The following is an 18,014-nucleotide window of genomic DNA, read 5'->3' on the forward strand; positions in this document are numbered from 1 at the left end:
TTGAGTGCCTCGTGTGTGAAATATGCTAGACTGATTTTCTCTAATCTCATTGGCGAGAAACTCATTGGATAAACCAGAAGTGAACAGGTAAGATTTCCCAGAATGAAATTATGAGAGCTTTCTAATTAAGCTGGTTTAGCCTTCGATATACGTTTATTTAAACGGTGGTGTAACACCTGTCACATGGAACTCAACGCATATCACCAACAAATTGTTCCTCTCCCTGTATTTCCTGCCTTTGTAAATGGCCCGTCACTCATTCATGCTCCCAGACAAAGTATTGGCAAAAATGGCTCAGAAGCCAAGTCTGGCCTGCCATAGGTGTTTGCATAGCTCAGGAGCTTCAAATGGTTTTACATTTTTAATGATTTCAAAAGTCAAAAGAAGATTTTGTGACGTGAAAATATATAAAGTTCAAATTTTGGTGTCCATAAATAAAATTGTATTTGAACACAGCCACATTCACTTATTTGTGTACTGTCTATGACTGCTTTTATGGTAAAAGAGCTGAGTTGAGTAGGAGCAGCTGAGACTGTATGTACACAAAGCCTAAAATATTTATTATCTGGCCCTTTACAGAAAAAGTGTGTTGACCCTTGACCTAGACTAATGCTTCTCTAACTTTAATGTTCATACAAATCATTTAGGGATCTTTTGGAAAAAGCAGTTTCTGATTCAGTCATTCTGGAGTGGGGACTGAGACTGTGCATTTCTTGTGAACTCTCAGTGATGCTCATGCTGCTGATTCCAGACCACAACATTTTGAGTGGCAAGGATGTAGACCATAAATGCAAAGTCACCTTGTCCTCTTCCCCCTTTGATCATTCTATATCCAATTAATCACCAAACTCTTTAAATATCTTAGTTTATGTCTTCATTTCTCTTCTAGATTGCAATTAGAAATTCCTAATTGGTTTCCATTTGTATGTCTTTCCTATCTTTTACCTGGCCATCACAATATTCTTCCTAAACCATGAATTTGACCATGTCCTTTTCATTCATAAAAATTTTGCAGGTCTCTTCATAACTTTCAGGATAAAATGCAAATTCTGTAGCAGAGCATTTAAAGCCATTTAGGATCTGTTCCCTGCTTAAATCCCCAGCCCCCTCTGCTAACAAACTCCACAAGCAGCCTAACCTCTACACTTTCTGAATACATGCAGCTCCTGGAACAGTCGTTTCATATGCTCACACTTTCACATATGTTGCTCTTACAGCAAATGCTAATTGGACAAATGAATGAGTGCTGCATCAAAAGAGCTTAGAGGCGAGAGTTTGGTTATTTGAATAATACCACCTCTCCAGAAGTTAATATCACATCTTCAACCTGATCAACATCTAATTTTGGAAGATTTTCTTTAAAATAATGCAGCTTGGGGAATACTTAAATGATACAAATAAAGAAACATGGCAGATAGGCTGTTAGAGATTTTCTAAGCATATGCAAAAAGAGCTGAGTGTGTGGCAGGATGGCATACTCATAATATAAACTGTTGCTAGCACTTTCTTCTTTCCTACCAGAAGCCCACTGTTTACATCACTGTGGCATCATGTGAGCGCCTGCTCAGATCTCCATGTTGCCAAGTGTGATACCGGCTCAGCACAAGGTTGGCATAAAGGAAGCCATATTGTAGAAAATATGACCTCTGCCTAAATAACCCAGCTGGATGAACACCCTCCAGGAGATCCACTCACTCTGTAGATTTTATGACTCCTACTTGTGCACATACCTCCCAGCTGTGACAAGACGATAACTGTGTTCTTTTGAATTCCTTAAGATTGTGATGACCCAGCACAGAGAGGCTATGCTGATGGCCATCATCAATGACAACTGAAAGATCTGGTGTGGCATCTCCTGGGCCAACATTCCTAACCCCTTCCCCTATAACCCACTGGCCTTCATAACTGCTTTAAGATTCTGTGCCCTGCTTAAGATGGTTCTTTTGGACATTAGTTGACCATCTTCCCTCTGGCTAGCAAGCTGTAATAAATGCCCTTTCTCTGCCGCCATCTCGCCTCTTGATGATTGGCTTTTGTCTTGCTGGAGCAGAGCAGATAGTGCCCTTTGTGCGGTAACAAGTGTGCAGTGGGCAGCCTCTGGCTGCTTCACCTTCAGGGTCCACCCAGCATGGCCATGCACAGGCCATGCTCCCCTCAATGACTAACCATGGCAAGGGGCCTGAAGCCAGGCCAGGTCTGCCCAATGCAGGGATCCTCCCATGGGCAGTCTTTACTCCAGGGCTCCCCATCAGCTTGGTGAGACTTGCTGAGCCTCGTTGTCTGAAGCTCCTCCTCCTCAACCTTTCTCCTTCCCTCTCCTCTTCGTAGATGGCTGACCTGCATCTCAGTCTGAGGCACTGCTTGCCTGTTTCCACTCCTCCTTCTTGTACACTTCATCAATATTTCCTCCTATAAAGCTCTTATAATTCCATCTTAATATCTCCTTCCCAGAAGACCTGGACTGATACATCCTTATCCTTTGGCTGTAGATCTGCGAATAGCTTATAAAATAGCTCAGCCTAGAGTTTCAATGATGCTCCATAAATGTATGATGATAACTGTATCTCATGCTTTTCATTGTATACTATAATAACTTATAAAGAGAAGCAAGTTCTGGATTCTCTATAATTTTGATTAACCACTTTAAAGAGTCAGTGAAACTGGGAGGGGAAACACGACAGGAGACAGAGTTCTCTATTCCTTTTTCTGTCTTTTCAAAGAGAGGATTAAACTAGGACTTCCCTACAGTTTATTCTAGCTCTAAATATCCACAAATCCCAGAAACTTTCTGAAGCACATAACCAAATCAGATAATTTTTGTTACTGAAGTTAGCAAACATGTAAATGAGTATTATTGATTAAATACTTGTTTAGAGTTGTTTAATAATGTTTAAAATACTATTAAAATTTGATAATTATTACATTTCTTAGAAAGTCAATTTGAGTGTGTTTCCCACAAGCAAACTGCTCCCCTGTTTCTGGTCATTTCCCATTTCAGTCCATCCTGCACACACTGCCGGCGTTCTCTCCCTAGAGTAGATGGGTTAGGAGTCCATTTTTGTGAAACAAAAATGCCTGGATTTGTATTTACTTGTTATTTGACATAATATGATTGTTGTGAAGATTAAATGAGTTAATACAAGCAAAGCTCTTAGAACACTGCTGAGCACATACTGAGTGCTCAATAAATTATATATATTTTTATTATGTCATTTCCTGGTGAAACACTGGCAAAAGTACAAGATATCCTAGAAAATTATTTATGAATATCTAGCTTTGTTATATAAATTTCCCTACATGATGATTCCATTCTGCGTTTGAAAGGCTGCCTTATTTTTTATTTATTTATTTATTTATTTATTTGAGGAAGATTAGCCCTGAGCTAACTGCTGCCAATCCTCCTCTTTTTGCTGAGGAAGACTGGCCCTGAGCTAACATCCATGCCCATGTTCCTCTACTTTCTATGTGGGACACCTACCACAGCATGGTGTGTCAAGAGGTGCCATGTCCACACCCAGTATCCGGGCCAGTGAACCCTGGGCCACCGAGAAGTGGAACGTGCGAATTTAACCGCTGCACCACCGGGCCAGCCCCTGAAAGGCTGCCTTAATGTCCCCTAATAATAGAGTCCAGGAGATCAAAGTTGCTGCAAACTCAGACCTGAGGATGTGGTGTTAAGTGAAATAAGCCAGACAGAGAAAGACAAACATTGTATGATTTCACTCGTATGTGAAAGATAAAGGAATGCATGGACAAAGAGGACAGATGAGTGGTTACCAGAGGGGAAGGGGGCTGGGGGGAGACGAAAGGGGTAAAGGGGCACATACTTATGGTGACAGATAAAAATTAGACTACTGGTGGTGAGCACAATGCAGTCTATACAGAAATTGATAAATAATAATGTACACCTGAAATTACAAAATGTTATAAACGATTGTGATCTCAATACAATAATTGAAAAAAAAAAAACAATGAAAAGGGGCCATGAAGCCTTCGGCAGGGCTCATTGAATTGTCTGAGTGCTAATCGTCTTGAATAGTAACATCCACCAGAATCCTCCAATCCCAAACTCAGCTCCATCCCACATAGTTTTGCTCTTGAATTCCTTGGGTGTTCAAATTATGTACTATTTATTTAAACATAAAACACAGGCACACCCACTGAGTACCTACCAGACCAGCTAATATTTTAAACACTTTACAAATAATAGCTGATTTAATCAACATAAAAACCCTATTGAGTTATGCATAATGATCTTCCCCAATTTCCAGACAGGGAAACTGAGGCATTGAGAATTGAGGTGGCTTGTCAATGTCATTCTAATAAACGCCAATCGGCTCCAGAGTCCTTCCTTTTAACCGGTAAACTGTTCCTGCCTTTCTTGGGCAAAAGCAGCCGCTGTGGTGCAGTTTCTGCCCCGAGAGTCCCCTGCGGTGGGACCGTCCACCGTCCCAAACATGCTGTACTGCTTGTGCTTCTTGCTTTGCTGGGCGATGCCTTTGCTCTAGGAAAGTCCTTTGACTCCTATACACTCTATGACTTCTGTGCTTCTTAGTTTAACAGCAATAGCAGCTCTGGATCAGTACTCCAAAATCTGGAGACTCCAGGATTACTGATCGTAGCTATGCGACCTCAGAAAAAACAGGTAAACTGTGTGTCTTAGACCATGTGTAAAAGGAAATAATGGTATCTGAACACCTTACAGAACAGGATCAAATGAAATGTTTTTCAAAATGCTTTATATACTGTCACATAAACACACGGATTCTAGAATCAGACCCAACACTTACCAACTGCGTGACTTTGGAAAGCTGACTTCACTTCCCTATGCCTCAGTTTCCTCATCTGTAAAATGAGGACGGTAACAAAGGTAAAGTGCTGCCGTGCACAACGAAGACATCCTAAAGCGCCTGAGAGCAGGTGTGCCCCGGTGCTGCCGTGCCTTCCCACGGACCGGGCTCAGACAGCAGGATTTACATTCCAACTCAGCGCCCTGTGTTATTGATGAGAACTCTTCATATAACTTTGAAACACGAAAACTAGAGCAAATTTTTAAAGAAATCCAAACATGAGTCTCTTGCATCTTTTAAAAATGAAAGTATAGCAAGTAAGACTCAAATCCTTGGAGGTTTCACGAATATCTCATTTCAATTTAAAAAAATAAAGAGTTGATTTTTGTCCTTTTCCCCTTAAGATAAAGGGCATTTTTTTCTCTTCTATATTTAAGTCTAGAAAAATTCTGTGGTGAAGCAGGAAGAGTAAATTGACTTTTTAAAAAATCAAACGGCACGACACTTTTTTTATAAATAGAGAGGGGGGTGTTCAAAAGTTCATATTTTTCTTTTTATCCTCCTTTCATCTGTTCTCTCTCAAACAATGGAAGTGTTGGAAATACAAAACTTATTTGGGAAAGATTCTAAGACCTTGCAGTGTTTAAATGGATTATTGCTTAAGCCTCAGACACTGAAGCCTCATTACAGGTTCATGCATAAACACTACCACAGAAATATCTGTGATGAATCTGGAATCACGTTAGAATTTTGGAATTTGGTATTGTTTTTGTGAATTTACTTATCAGATAAGGTTAAGTGCTAACTAAGCACATGCAGGATTAGACTGAAATTCCAAAATATGCATCAACATAATAAATGTTTACCTAATGATGATCTGACCCTCCAGCTCTCAATATGCCTAATTTGTATCTCAAGATGTAGTAAACATTTGCTTTTTCTATTTCTAAGATTTGGGATCTTTCTTGGTAAATCAAATATAGATTTTGTTGTTGTTCATTCAAATAAACATTTAAAAGTCTGAAAAAAGTCAGTCTACAATCACTTCAAAACAAGAAACTCTTTGCACCACTTAAAAGTTACAAAAAGACTTAAAACTGCTAATGTCAAGTTGCAATTGTATTTTGTTATTGTGTCATCTAAAATTTGGAACTTGTTTTAAACCTTGTTCTCATGGACTTCCAGCATTTCGTATCTAATATCCTCAGAGAGTGGCTTCTCCATGCTCATTCCATCCCAGGAGGACTAGGACAGGTCTTGAGGCATAGATTTGTGTATTGAGGATGGCAGCTTTCCTTTGAGTAGAATAGTCGTGCTTCAGCTGTGAGCTGACGCCTTCTAGAAAGCCTAGAATCTCAACACCTTGCAGAAGTTACAGTTTGTTGTTGTAAAGCTACATTTCTAATTGTCTGAAAAAAGTGTGCCGTAATGTATGTACTCTATCACATTAACTTAAACAGTTTATATAATTTCTTTTGTTAATCCTGAATGCTTCTATTAAGTGTGAAATTTGGGCATAAAAATATTACTGTACCAATTACAGTGTGATTTTATATCAGCAACAAAGGATTTAGAAAATAGGAAATAAAGGAGCCAGGAGAAAATGGCAAATTGGGAAGGTCAAAAGAGATTCTTGGTTTCCTTTCAGTGGCGGGCTGGGCATTGTCAGAGCCTCCTTGGATAATCTGTTTCTAAACGGTGTTCATCCTTGATTGTCTTTCTAGCCTATCTTACAACTGTGAATTTAAGTTGTAGAAAACTACTGTGATATATATGATTTTTCCCATTACAATTAAAATGATACTTATTCAATAGAGATATAACTGGTTAATGTGCAGTAGAAAAGATGACCCCCAGCATTACATTTATTATCCTGTAGGATATTAACCAGTTTTGGACAAATTAGCAAATTGGTTTAAGTATTCCTGATTGCCTACTCATATGTGAGCACACACAAATATGTATGAATATGTGTATATGTGTCTGTTCTTCAAATTTTCCTTAAAACCAGTTTTAGTCTCTTACTAGTCTCCTCATTAATTAATAAGTTAAATAAAATCTTTAACTTGTATTCATTTTATATTAGTAGCATAGTCATGATTTTACCTTTTTGAAAGCTATATCTTAGGAGAGCTCTTTCCTAATATGAAGCAAATGCATTTGAGGAAAAGAAAACTTTTATTAGGAAAATGACTGCCAATTTTAGACTAATTTTAGCCAAATTTGGGGTCAAACGGATGGGACTGTCCAAATTGCTTATGAATATGAGTGAGATAATAAATCAGGTTTTAGAAAATCCTTAATGTACAAGTGATACAAGATTGAATATATTAAGGATTAAAACAAAATTCAGATCCTCATGGATCAGCAAGTTTATTCCTTGTAGTTCACTGAATCATGCAATGAACCTGGAACAGCTGGATTAACAGGTACTGGAAGTGTGTTATCATATTAAATAATGTTCCTCAAAGCAATTTCCAGCCAATAGAAGACCAGAAGCATTCCAGACATTAGAACACATTTGATTTGCAAAAGAGAAAAAAACGCAGATGCACTCTCACACAGACAGGAATGCACAGACACAATGCTTACAAATTGTTAAAGTCTCAGCAATTTACTTTGAATTTATTACACTTAGTTAAAACTTAGAGAGAGTGGGGATGAATTAGCAGATACCTTTTGCAACAGCCTGCCCCCTAAAAGCCACATTGAAATAATACGTACAGTCTGGGCTAGTTTCAAACTCAAACTTGCGACTGTTGGTCCCGTATCCAGCTGCTGTTCGGGCTCTGATTTGGAAGACATATGTCGTGTCAGGCTTGAGGCTACTGATGGTCACATTCGTGCCTCTTGCTCTCAGAATGGTATAACTTGTCTCTTGTTCCTGCTTTGGGGTAAGAAAAATCATGTTAAAATCAAATCTTTCTATTGCTATCAAGTATAAAAAGGTACCCACTCAAAACCAATTCTTGTAAATTCTCCCAGAGCACAGGACGGATAAAGAGACATGGCAGTGGTCTCACTTTCTGAGTGCAATCAAGGCATTCTTTTAAGCTGAAAGCATCTAGAGAATGTCCTGATTTGGATATAAAGATTGTGCCCTGCACATAAAGCAGAGAAAGTTAGGTTTCCTTCCTACCAGTTACCAAATATGTGAGTGAAAATATGTTCTCTTCAAAGTCAAGGCTGAACGAAAGCTTCAATCTAATTTCACGAATAAACTTACAAAGAGAAAAAACTCCTTTGAACCAAACTTAATAGAAGGACCTACTGATTCTCAGAAAACATGTCTATCAGTTATAAAATAGTAAACTTAAACAGGTCCAGGTTTTATATATAGCTCCAAATTAATAACTTCTAAGCATCAACTATATTTGCACTGTATTTAATCTAAGTCATGGTGGTTTAGTATAGACAAACATCTTCAGATCAAAGTCTAGAACTATTTCCCACAAAGGATCCTCTCAGAGATTCACAATGTACATTAGAGGAGTCACACTGCACGTTAATAGGAACGTCTTTTTGTGTCAAGCCTTGCTTATAAACATTGGACTTACACAGAATTGTGATTTTCCTCTAATGCATATCAACATGTTGTGAGTACTTTTTGGGTAACCTGATTTCGATCAGTGGTGGAACGTGCTTCCACCTGGGATGGGGCCTGGAGTGGGTAATACAGAACAACGCATCTCTTCAACCAAACTAGACAGAACAGTACAGGAAAAATGCTGTGCATTACAGACACCTCTTAGTTAAAGATGCTGTTTAGGTATCAGATAGTATTTGAGTCAATATATTAAATAACAAAGAGAGTCAAATATATTTATTTTACAGAAATAATTATTTCATTTGTTAAAAAGGTTATTGTGTGTATACCCAGAATTCGGCAGTTTGTCATCATTAGTCAACCAAACAATCAGGGAAGCTGGACCTCGTAGAGCTTGACTTCTAGTAAAACATTACAAATATTGCCAAAATCAGGTATATATTTGTTAATTATTTTAAAATTTATATATGGATTATATAAAAAATATTTACATAAATATATCTTAAAAATAATAGTACTTGTATGGATGTATCAAATTTAAAATGCTTTAGGAATAATGAATAGATTCAACCATCTTTTTCATGTACTGGTTAATATTGTTTAAAAACAAGGATATTTATTGTGCTTTGTTGGTCTACCAAAAAAGTTGAGAAAACTTTTTATGTTTGGAAAGTATGAACGTAGATTAATTGTATTTTTGAAATAGCCCCATAGATCTGAAAGTTGGGTGTTCCCCGGTTCTGCTATCAAGTCTGAACTAAGGCACATCATTAACTCCTTTCTGTTTTGTTGTATCATCTGTAAAACATGGATTCTTATATTTGCCCAGTGCATCTTGTCACACTTTTACAAATAGAAGATTGTGATCAGGTGAGTATCTGACAATGCCACCGTGGGTAACAAAAGCTGGGAGATATCGTGTACTATGCTTCTGGCACAATGAGTTTGATTAAGACTGATTTCTTTTAATGAAAGAGACATACTGTGTCCCTGCAGGGGGCAGTATGAAAAGAGTGGTGTTATGCTTGTGAAATACATCAACTTCAATAAAGAGAATAACTGCATAAAGCAAAGTAATGTTTATACGTGATGCCTTTTTGCACAACTGATCATATCACTAGGTATCATGTGTCTAATGGTCCATTCTCATGTTGAAGGAGGTATGTAATACAGGGGAAAACTCACGGCTGCAGGATGCAAAATGGAGACATAATGTTTACTAGGACTGAGGCTAAGAAATTCAAATAACGCCATAGACTCGCTTTTCTTATTTGTAAAACAATCTATTTGCCCACTTTTGTAGGGTTATCAGACCTCTCCAAATTAAATAATGCATGAATAAGTAAATATAAACTGATACATAAACCCACAATGTGTTTTTAATTCACTTTAAAATACTTTGTAAGCTGCAGCAGATACACAAATACGTTGTTTTCATATTAGTAGCTATAAAACCACCCAGTTCTGATGATAAGGTTTACATACATCTTGCTTCCAAACCTCACCATAATTTCTAACAAGGGAGAAATAAGTGCTATTTACAGTGATGAAATATCACCACCTAAATTCTACTTATAAATCATTACGTACCTATTTTTTATATTTGCATTACTGATCCACCGGTGTATGATGTGAGGCAAACTTAGCCACACACTTCTAAATTTCCCTGTATGAAGTCAAGAAAGCTTTTCCTTGTCGGTTCAATAACACAATGATTAGTTTGATGTTTCTATCTGTATTGAACGAAATTCATGTGAATGTGAAGATCAGGAAATGATGCTTAAGGCAATGAATTAAGAAACAATCCATCAATAGATTAAGGAATCACTATAAAATAGTGGGTAGAACTGGGGTCGTGGTGTGGAAGGATGTAAATATCATTTCTAATGCCATAACTAGATGGCTTAAGTTTGGTAGGGACATCTCTGCTGAAGCTTATTGCTGTAGAATGAAGGATATTAGACACAATGATTCAAAAGCCCCCTCTGCCTGTAAATCAAAGGTATCGCGTGACCAAAGCTCTAAACAAAGTTTTACCACTTCTTAGCAATGTCTCTGGTTTCTTTGCAGAGCACAGCTCACGAGAAGGTGACCTCTTTCCCTCCACAACTCAACCCTTTAACACTGCCTCCCCACCTTTTCATAGTATTTGACCTCGTAGTCCAATATGATCCCATTAGGGTGTTCAGGTTCTTGCCAAGATAAAGAGATACTGTTTCTGGATGTTCGATCCTTCTTAATCGTGATGACAGGTGATGGAGCTGTAAAGAGAGGGTGGGAAGGAATGGTGAGAGGAGGCAAATTAATCAGGTTGGGAAGAGTGGTAAGGAAGAGCAGAGAGAGAAGGGAGCAAGCAAATGGAGTCTGTCATTGCACTAATCTTTGGCAAGAAAGCACTATTTCCATTTCAAAGGCTCTAGAGTATTAATCTGGCCCCATCTCAAGCCTCAGCAGCTGGATTATAGCCCTGATACATACAGGCCTATGGAAAATGAGCTGAGTTTCAACTGGTGGTGGACTAGTGGCAAGTGAGCAGATGTTTTCAATCTGCTACTATAATGTAAGCAATGAAATATATTTGTTGTATTAAAAAAAGAACAAAACATCAGGACTACCTATTTGTTATAATGTTGCAAAGTTATTAATGCCAGATTCTTCAGCTCATTGATAACATTTTCATATGCAACTCTGTGAGAGGACTGGAATCCATTATGTACAAGGAGTCCCATGGTATCTATAGGTAATAATAACGTGTAGTGTATTATAAAATAGATAGGATTTAGGACATATTATGGTAGGGCTTGACTTCTGACAAAAATCTCTCATGAATAAAAATATATATCAGGAAACAATAATCTTCTGCTTTTACATTTTTATTCCCTAAAAACATATTTAATAAGAAGTAGGCAGGAAATGACTGCTCTTTGTGCCATAACTCTCTACGTGTTTTCTGAAGTGTCTTATTGGATGGCGACTCTATATTTGTTGTGTTTTGCTATGCATTATCAAAAGTATAGAATTTGAATAAAAAAACATCTGTTTGGATCAAATATCATAGGGTGACCTTTGTTTCTAATGGAAGATCAAATATATCTTAAGTGATATCCTACTTCAAATCCTTCCATTAAAAAGAAAAATGCATGCTATCCATCAATGCACTTGTGGTTTCAGATCTCAATCCTGGTACCCTGGCCGACCGAACATCTCGCTGTGGGGTTCAGTGCCATTCTGCCCTCATGGAATTCAGCGAAGTAAATTACAAACACAAAACAAACGAAAATCAAGAATTCTTAGATACACTAACTGTTGAGTTGTTTTCATTGCTAAAGGATTTATACTCTTAGGGATTTTTCTCAAATTGGGGCCTATTAGAACCTTAGTATCTATATTCTCCACAACAGCCAGAGGTAAAACTTCCAAGTTTGTTGACTTGATGTTTCTGTGATTGTCAAGTGCCGACTTTCATATCCAACCTGTCATTTAACTTGTTCCTGTCTACAAATAACTTTCATTTTTATTCCTCACTTAAAAATGGAGCTTTCACTAAGCTTGCCTTTTGACACTTCATTGGAAATTGTAAACTTAAAGGAAGAATCTATTGCAATAAATTTCCCATCCTCCTATTTCTCATATTTGTAAGATCTTCTTATGAACTCTTTTGAAAGCACCATTTCTTTAATGACAAGAGAATGATGACTTAATCCTTTGCCAAGAAAAAATGTACATGATGCTTTCCTGATGGAAAAGTAAATTCTATTTCTTATTTACACTTTGCTCCCATTATCGATTAACATCCTTTCACAGAACTTCATGTTATTTACATTTTATGTTTACTTTTCATCTATGCAATTTTATTGTTTTATTTCCCACATTGGCCTCACAACACCCCTGCCCCCCATCCAGTGGGGGTTTGCTGCCCTGAAATTGATTCCAAGCAAAGTACCATTTATTTTGGTTATGTTAAGTTGAAATTTTATAAACCGATTCAATGTTTATAACCATATCACCAAGTTATGAATAAATAATATGTTCAACTTTTGAGAATTATTGTCTTTTACTTATCGTAATACTTGGAAAAAACAATTCATTATCCAATTGCTAATGGAAAAATTGCAGCCTCAATGTCTTTGGAACCAAATTTTGCTTTGGTACCAAAAATGGGGAAATTCCACTAACTTTCCTGCTGCAGTAAATCCATTGATAGAGCAACTTTTAATGTCTGCTTTCAGAGCATTTCAAGGAGCTTAATGTCGGAACACCTTCCCAGTAAGCCCATGGAGGCCCTACATTCCTTCCATAACACGGTGAAACTGCTTTATTTCCCCTAAGAGTTAAATACATTTTCAAAGTAGTTTTGAAAATTACCACATTTAGCACTGTCCTTAAAAAAGAAGAGAGAGAAAATAATTCATTTCAAAGAACAATTGTGACAAGGATTGTGTTAACTTTTTAATGAAAGCTTTGGAGGCTGTTTTGGGGATCTGCCCAAATTTCACTGCTCCTGCACTGGGCAAGACCTTACAACTGTTGAAATTCTTCAAAGGTCTTTGAGCAAGCTGCAGGGCCCTGTTGGACTGTAACAAATAGCCTTTTGTAATTCCACACTTACTTAAGTAGAGGCAATTGCTCGAGGCTTGTGCCATCTCTAAGTTAAATGAACCTCTTCTGATTGCTGCTTTTAGGGCCCCCCAAGTCACTTGCCCTGATATTTTCACACAGACCCCTGTGCTGGCTGCATTTCAGCAGTTTCAGGCCCAGTGCACCAGCTGGGATCCCGTGACATTTAGGTAATGCTCATCAATATTTTAATACTAATAAATAATTGAAAAAATTATTTTTCTCTCTCCTAATAAATAATTTTGAGACATAATATAACATACTGCAGAAGAGACAAATTCCATGGGCACTCCACTGTCCCCATGCTTTCTAAAAGGTTTTCTAGAACCCTTTTTAATTCACATCTTGAAGTATAAGTTATCCATACTTCCTCATATGGTGTAATACAATTTGTAATATCAAGGAGAAACAGTGATATGGATTATGTTTCTTTTAGGTAGTTTTCAGGCATGAAAGAGTGATTTGTTCAAAGTACTTATTTCCGAATCCATAGAAATTCTTTAAATTTATTTTTTTCTGTATAAAGAACAAGATACTGCTATGTATGTTATAAAATAGATTTGATTTACTTTCTTCCCATTCCTCTGCTTTTTAAATTTGTGATTTGAAAGAATAGTAGGTAATAGTCATATGGAATGAAAAGAAACCTACCCTAAGACTGGAGAAATGCTCAGAACCAGAGTCAAGAGTTTCATAGAGAGGAGAAGGAGGAGCTTTCCCTGGCAAAACCCTGGGCCATAGGCTTAAATAGCTCACTGCCATTCCTGATGAGTCCACCAATAGCACAGCATTGAGAGTTTTCATCTGGTGACTCTTTTACATACCCCAAAGTGAGGTATTTCTAAAATTATTCTGTTATTAAGGGGAAGAAGTTGATGATGAAGTAGGCTGCTATGAAACTATGGTCCAAGCATTTATACAGGTTAGCAAATGGACATTTTTACGATGAAAAAAGAAATGAAGAAACTGGTAATAAGAAAAGTTAAAACAGTAGGAAGCTAATAATTTTTAGCAAGTTAATGGCCCTCTTTAAAACAGTATCTCGGTGTGTGAAATGCAGTTTTGTTGCATTGGTATTTGACAGAGCAAGTATTTGATCCTTAGCTTTTGCTATTCTGGGCACAACAGATGTATGTGCTCTTTGGAAAATAAAGAAAGAAGACATGATATACTGGGTATAATGAAATTTATTTTATTTTAATTGAAATATTTCCTAAAAGAATAAAAATACAAGAGAAAAATAGTGACAGTTAAGAGGGATCCGGAGGCTTGTGAGTCACACAGTTCATCACCTTCCAGGGAGCTTTCCTGAACTTCCACTGCACCATCGAGAAGTTCCAACACTCCAGTACAAAATCAGTTCTTAACTGGTGGTGTCCCAGTGGACTTGCTCACGGCTCTCTCAATTCATTCTGCTTTAAAGTTTTTCTTTAGTTACGCATAAGACTAGACAGATATTTTCATCCTGTCTCATCTAGTACTATGTGTTTTGTGAAAGCTGATATCAAACACTTTTTAGTTTCCGTCCTAAGGAGACAGAACTCTCTGGGAACCGAGGGTTGACTTATTTACTGGCTGTTTTTGTCCCTAGTTCCATGCACTTTAATGGGAGCCTCTTTAATCAGAAACGTGCAATGACCAGTCCAGAAGACAGGGAAGCATAACCTTAATAGTTAACAACTGAACCCTAGTCGTTTATTCACAGAGGAAGGGCAAGATTTTCTCTCACTATCAATGTAGTCTGAGCCATTGACTGAATCTAATGAAATAATAGAAAAACAAATTACAACACGGAAGCAAAAATATTCAGCTAAAAAAGGTTTCTTTGTAAAGGGAAGGGGTTAGAGATGGAGCTTAGGCATTCACAGTCTGTATTTGAATCACACATGTGTCAAGTGCATGCCAGACCTCTGACAGACAGGGAAGAGGTTCCTTACTTTAACCAGGGTGTTTTAAAGCTACACTTACCATTATTCTGCAAAGAAAATATGACCCATCCTTCGAATCAGGAAGTCAGAACTTCAAAACTCAACTCCTACAGGATCTGGTTTAGTTTATTTGTTTTTCTTGGGACTTTCCTCTTTCTGGGTTTGGGAATTTTTAATGAACCTCTGAGGTATCTCTGTGGTTTAGAGATTGGACAAGTTAAAGTAATAACAAAAAGGGCTCAGTATTTCTTTTCTAAGTGAGCCAAGGCTTTTAAAAATTATCTCCATGGGAAAATATCACACAGTAAATGGTTGAAAGATTTTTCCGTTGAATCAGACATGCCTTCAAAAGCATTGCTCCCTTATTTGTTTGTACCATTCATTACAATACCCACTTAAGAACATTTCCTCCTCAGTTTTTTCTGAAGTGAACACTTCTATTAAATCCAGAAACACTCTTGGGTTTGAATTAGCGTAATCAGTCGGAGCTGAATGTTCTCCATCTCACCTGCTTCCCCCAACCTGCTATTCTCTTGGATTTCCTGTTTTGGTCCCAGGACTCTCCATTTTTACAGTCTAACCAGTTTGAATTTCAGAGTTATACTTCTTAAAATATCCTCCCTCACAACCCCAAATGCCAATCAGTTCCAACAGCTGAAAGCTGATGGATTTTCTTTCTGGCAAATTCTAGATTTTCAGTCCCACCTTAGTTCAAACCCTTGCCACTTTTCACCTGCATTGGATTATGTGCCTTTCATCTCAATCTTTCCAGAACTTCAACTTTCTACATCATAAAAATTTGATAATTTATCATTTTATAAATGATCTAAAGTGATCCAAACCTATACTTTTATGAATCTATACTTTTTATGAAGTTGATGTCAGAAAACTCTTAAGATCACACATTTGGGAAATTCTGAACTACAATAGGATACATAATTTGAAATTCATTACTTAAGACTTCTCATAAGACTACAACATACATACCAGCTTTATCATTTATTGCTGTCCATTCAAAGCTAAAATTCTAAAGACAATAACTTTGGACATCTGTCCACAATTGTGTGTGCTATACTCCCTGTCTGGGACACCCAATCTCTTCCTTTTCCATCCGAAAAATCTCTTCTACTCACTATCCTTAGAAATCCATTGCTAATACAATTCCCCCATCAAGTTTTCTTGAGTCCCTTAGGCAACAGTTCCTAATAGCTTCTTCCTCTCTTCTGAGGTATAGCATAGTTATTCAGTTTCTTATTTAGCCTTACCACATTTTGTTGTAATTACATCATTTGCTTACCAGTCTGTCTTCCCAATAGCCTGTAAAGTCCCTCATAGTCTTCAATGTCCAGCATTCTGCCAACCCTGCTAAATCTACTGATGCAGTTTGGTTAGATTTGCAATAAAATGTACAATCTATTTTGTGGTTAGTTCCTTTGAGAGATAAATTCTATTTAGCTCCTGATGTTAAAATAAAATTCAGACCAAAATGAAAACTATAATATTTTTACCAGAAAGATGATTCTCTATAAAATTATTTCATTCATTTTTCTATAGTAAAGAGAGAAATAATTTCCTCCCCCAAATCAAGAGTGCTGGGAGAAAAGCATTCCAAGGTATATACATTGAAAATAAATTTTGAACAGTAGTGATAGAAGAAGGATTCATTTCATAGATCTTTACTGCAAGGACTCATCAAGATGAGATCCTATTTTTCGCTTTTTCAATTGATCTTCACATTCCTTATTTTTTAACACTAAGTTCTTCTTCTTTTAATATCCTTAAGAATCCGAGCAATCTTCAAATATGTTGTTTAAAAAGAACTGGTTCTTCCCCCCTGTGTTCTCTTTCACCCTTATACCACTACCACACTCACAACAGTTCTGTCACTTCTGGCCAACAAATGTGTGAGTTTTCCCCATGTCAACAATTCTGTGACACTAGCTGGGTGTCCCACAATTTACTCAAATCTAACACTATCTGGAGATGATATCAGATCCCACAGGTCAAGGGTTCAGTCTCACAAGACTGCTCCCCACTTCAGATGTCAATTGCAAGTAGTAGGTCCCCAGATTACCCATAACTTCTGTCTGACTTGGCTACAAAGTGGAGGTTCCCATGACTTCCTCCTCAGGTTTGATTAATTTCTAGAGTGGCTCAGACTCAGGAAAATACTTACTTATGTTTACCTGTTTATTAAAGAATGTGATAAAGGATACAGATGAATAATTAGATGAAGAGATATGCAGGGCAATGTCTGGGAGGGTCCCAAGCACAAGAGCTTCTCTCCCCATGCACTTGGGGTGCCTCACCCTCCCAGTACGTAGATATGTTCACTGACCTGGAAGCTCTCCAAACTCCATACAACTGGGATTTTTATAGAGGCTTCATCATGTAGGCATGGTCCATCATTAACTCCATTTTCAGCCCTTCTCCTGTCTCAAGAGAATGGGTGATGGGGCTGAAAATTCAAAGCTTCTAGTCATGATTTGTTGTTTATAGTGACCAGCCCCTATCCAGGAGCCCACCCAGAATCACCTCATTAGAACAAAAGACATCACCGTAACTCAGAAAATTACAAGGCCTTCAGGAGCCGTGTGTCAGGAACTGGGGCCAAAGACTAAATATTAGAACAAAAGATTCTTCTTGTGTTCTTTTCACTTGGGAAATTATAAGTGTTTTAGAAGCTCTGTGCCAGAAACCTAGGGCAGAGACCAATATATATTTTCTATTATCTCACATTTGTGATATGGTTTTCACATATCACAGGTTTTTCAATATAATACCTCAATATGAAAGAAGTTAATACTGATAAATAGCTATTTTTGAAACTCACTGTTCACTTGAAGTTAATTAATCTCTATAATAAGGAATCATGTAGGTAGAAAATAACGGAAATTAGAACAAATAAAGTTTTCTTCTTAACTACTTGTCTTTGAAAAACGCAGTATGCTATCAGACCTATCATAAAATAGTGAGATTTCTATAGAGGTTACATACATCTACAGCATCAGTACGTTTCTTAAAAAAGTCACGATCCTTGGATTTGCTAAGGTGGTCTCCGAGGTCATTCTCTCCTTAGGTCCTTTGGAGGCCGCGAGCGCTCAATGTCTCTGCGGCGTCTCAATCTGGTGA

At 37.4% G+C, this 18,014-nt stretch overlaps 1 protein-coding gene across 3 annotated transcripts in view; it reads right to left on the minus strand.

Annotated features, from left to right (window-relative positions):
• The window catches only part of EPHA3 (EPH receptor A3), a 362,266-nt gene that overhangs the window by 72,783 nt on the left and 271,469 nt on the right, over positions 1-18,014 (minus strand). For 2 of the 3 annotated variants that reach the window (XM_044750141.2, XM_070488669.1), the window contains exons 6-7: positions 10,474-10,598; positions 7,515-7,677 (exon numbers count right to left, since the gene is read on the minus strand). In XM_044750141.2, the coding sequence (XP_044606076.2) occupies positions 7,515-7,677; positions 10,474-10,598 (288 nt within the window). The remainder of the gene's footprint in view (positions 1-7,514; positions 7,678-10,473; positions 10,599-18,014) is intronic. The other variant, XM_044750142.2, reaches the window with a different exon arrangement.

The sequence above is a fragment of the Equus asinus genome, chromosome 18 (assembly GCF_041296235.1).
Source record: "Equus asinus isolate D_3611 breed Donkey chromosome 18, EquAss-T2T_v2, whole genome shotgun sequence".
Classification (NCBI taxonomy): Eukaryota; Metazoa; Chordata; class Mammalia; order Perissodactyla; family Equidae; genus Equus; species Equus asinus.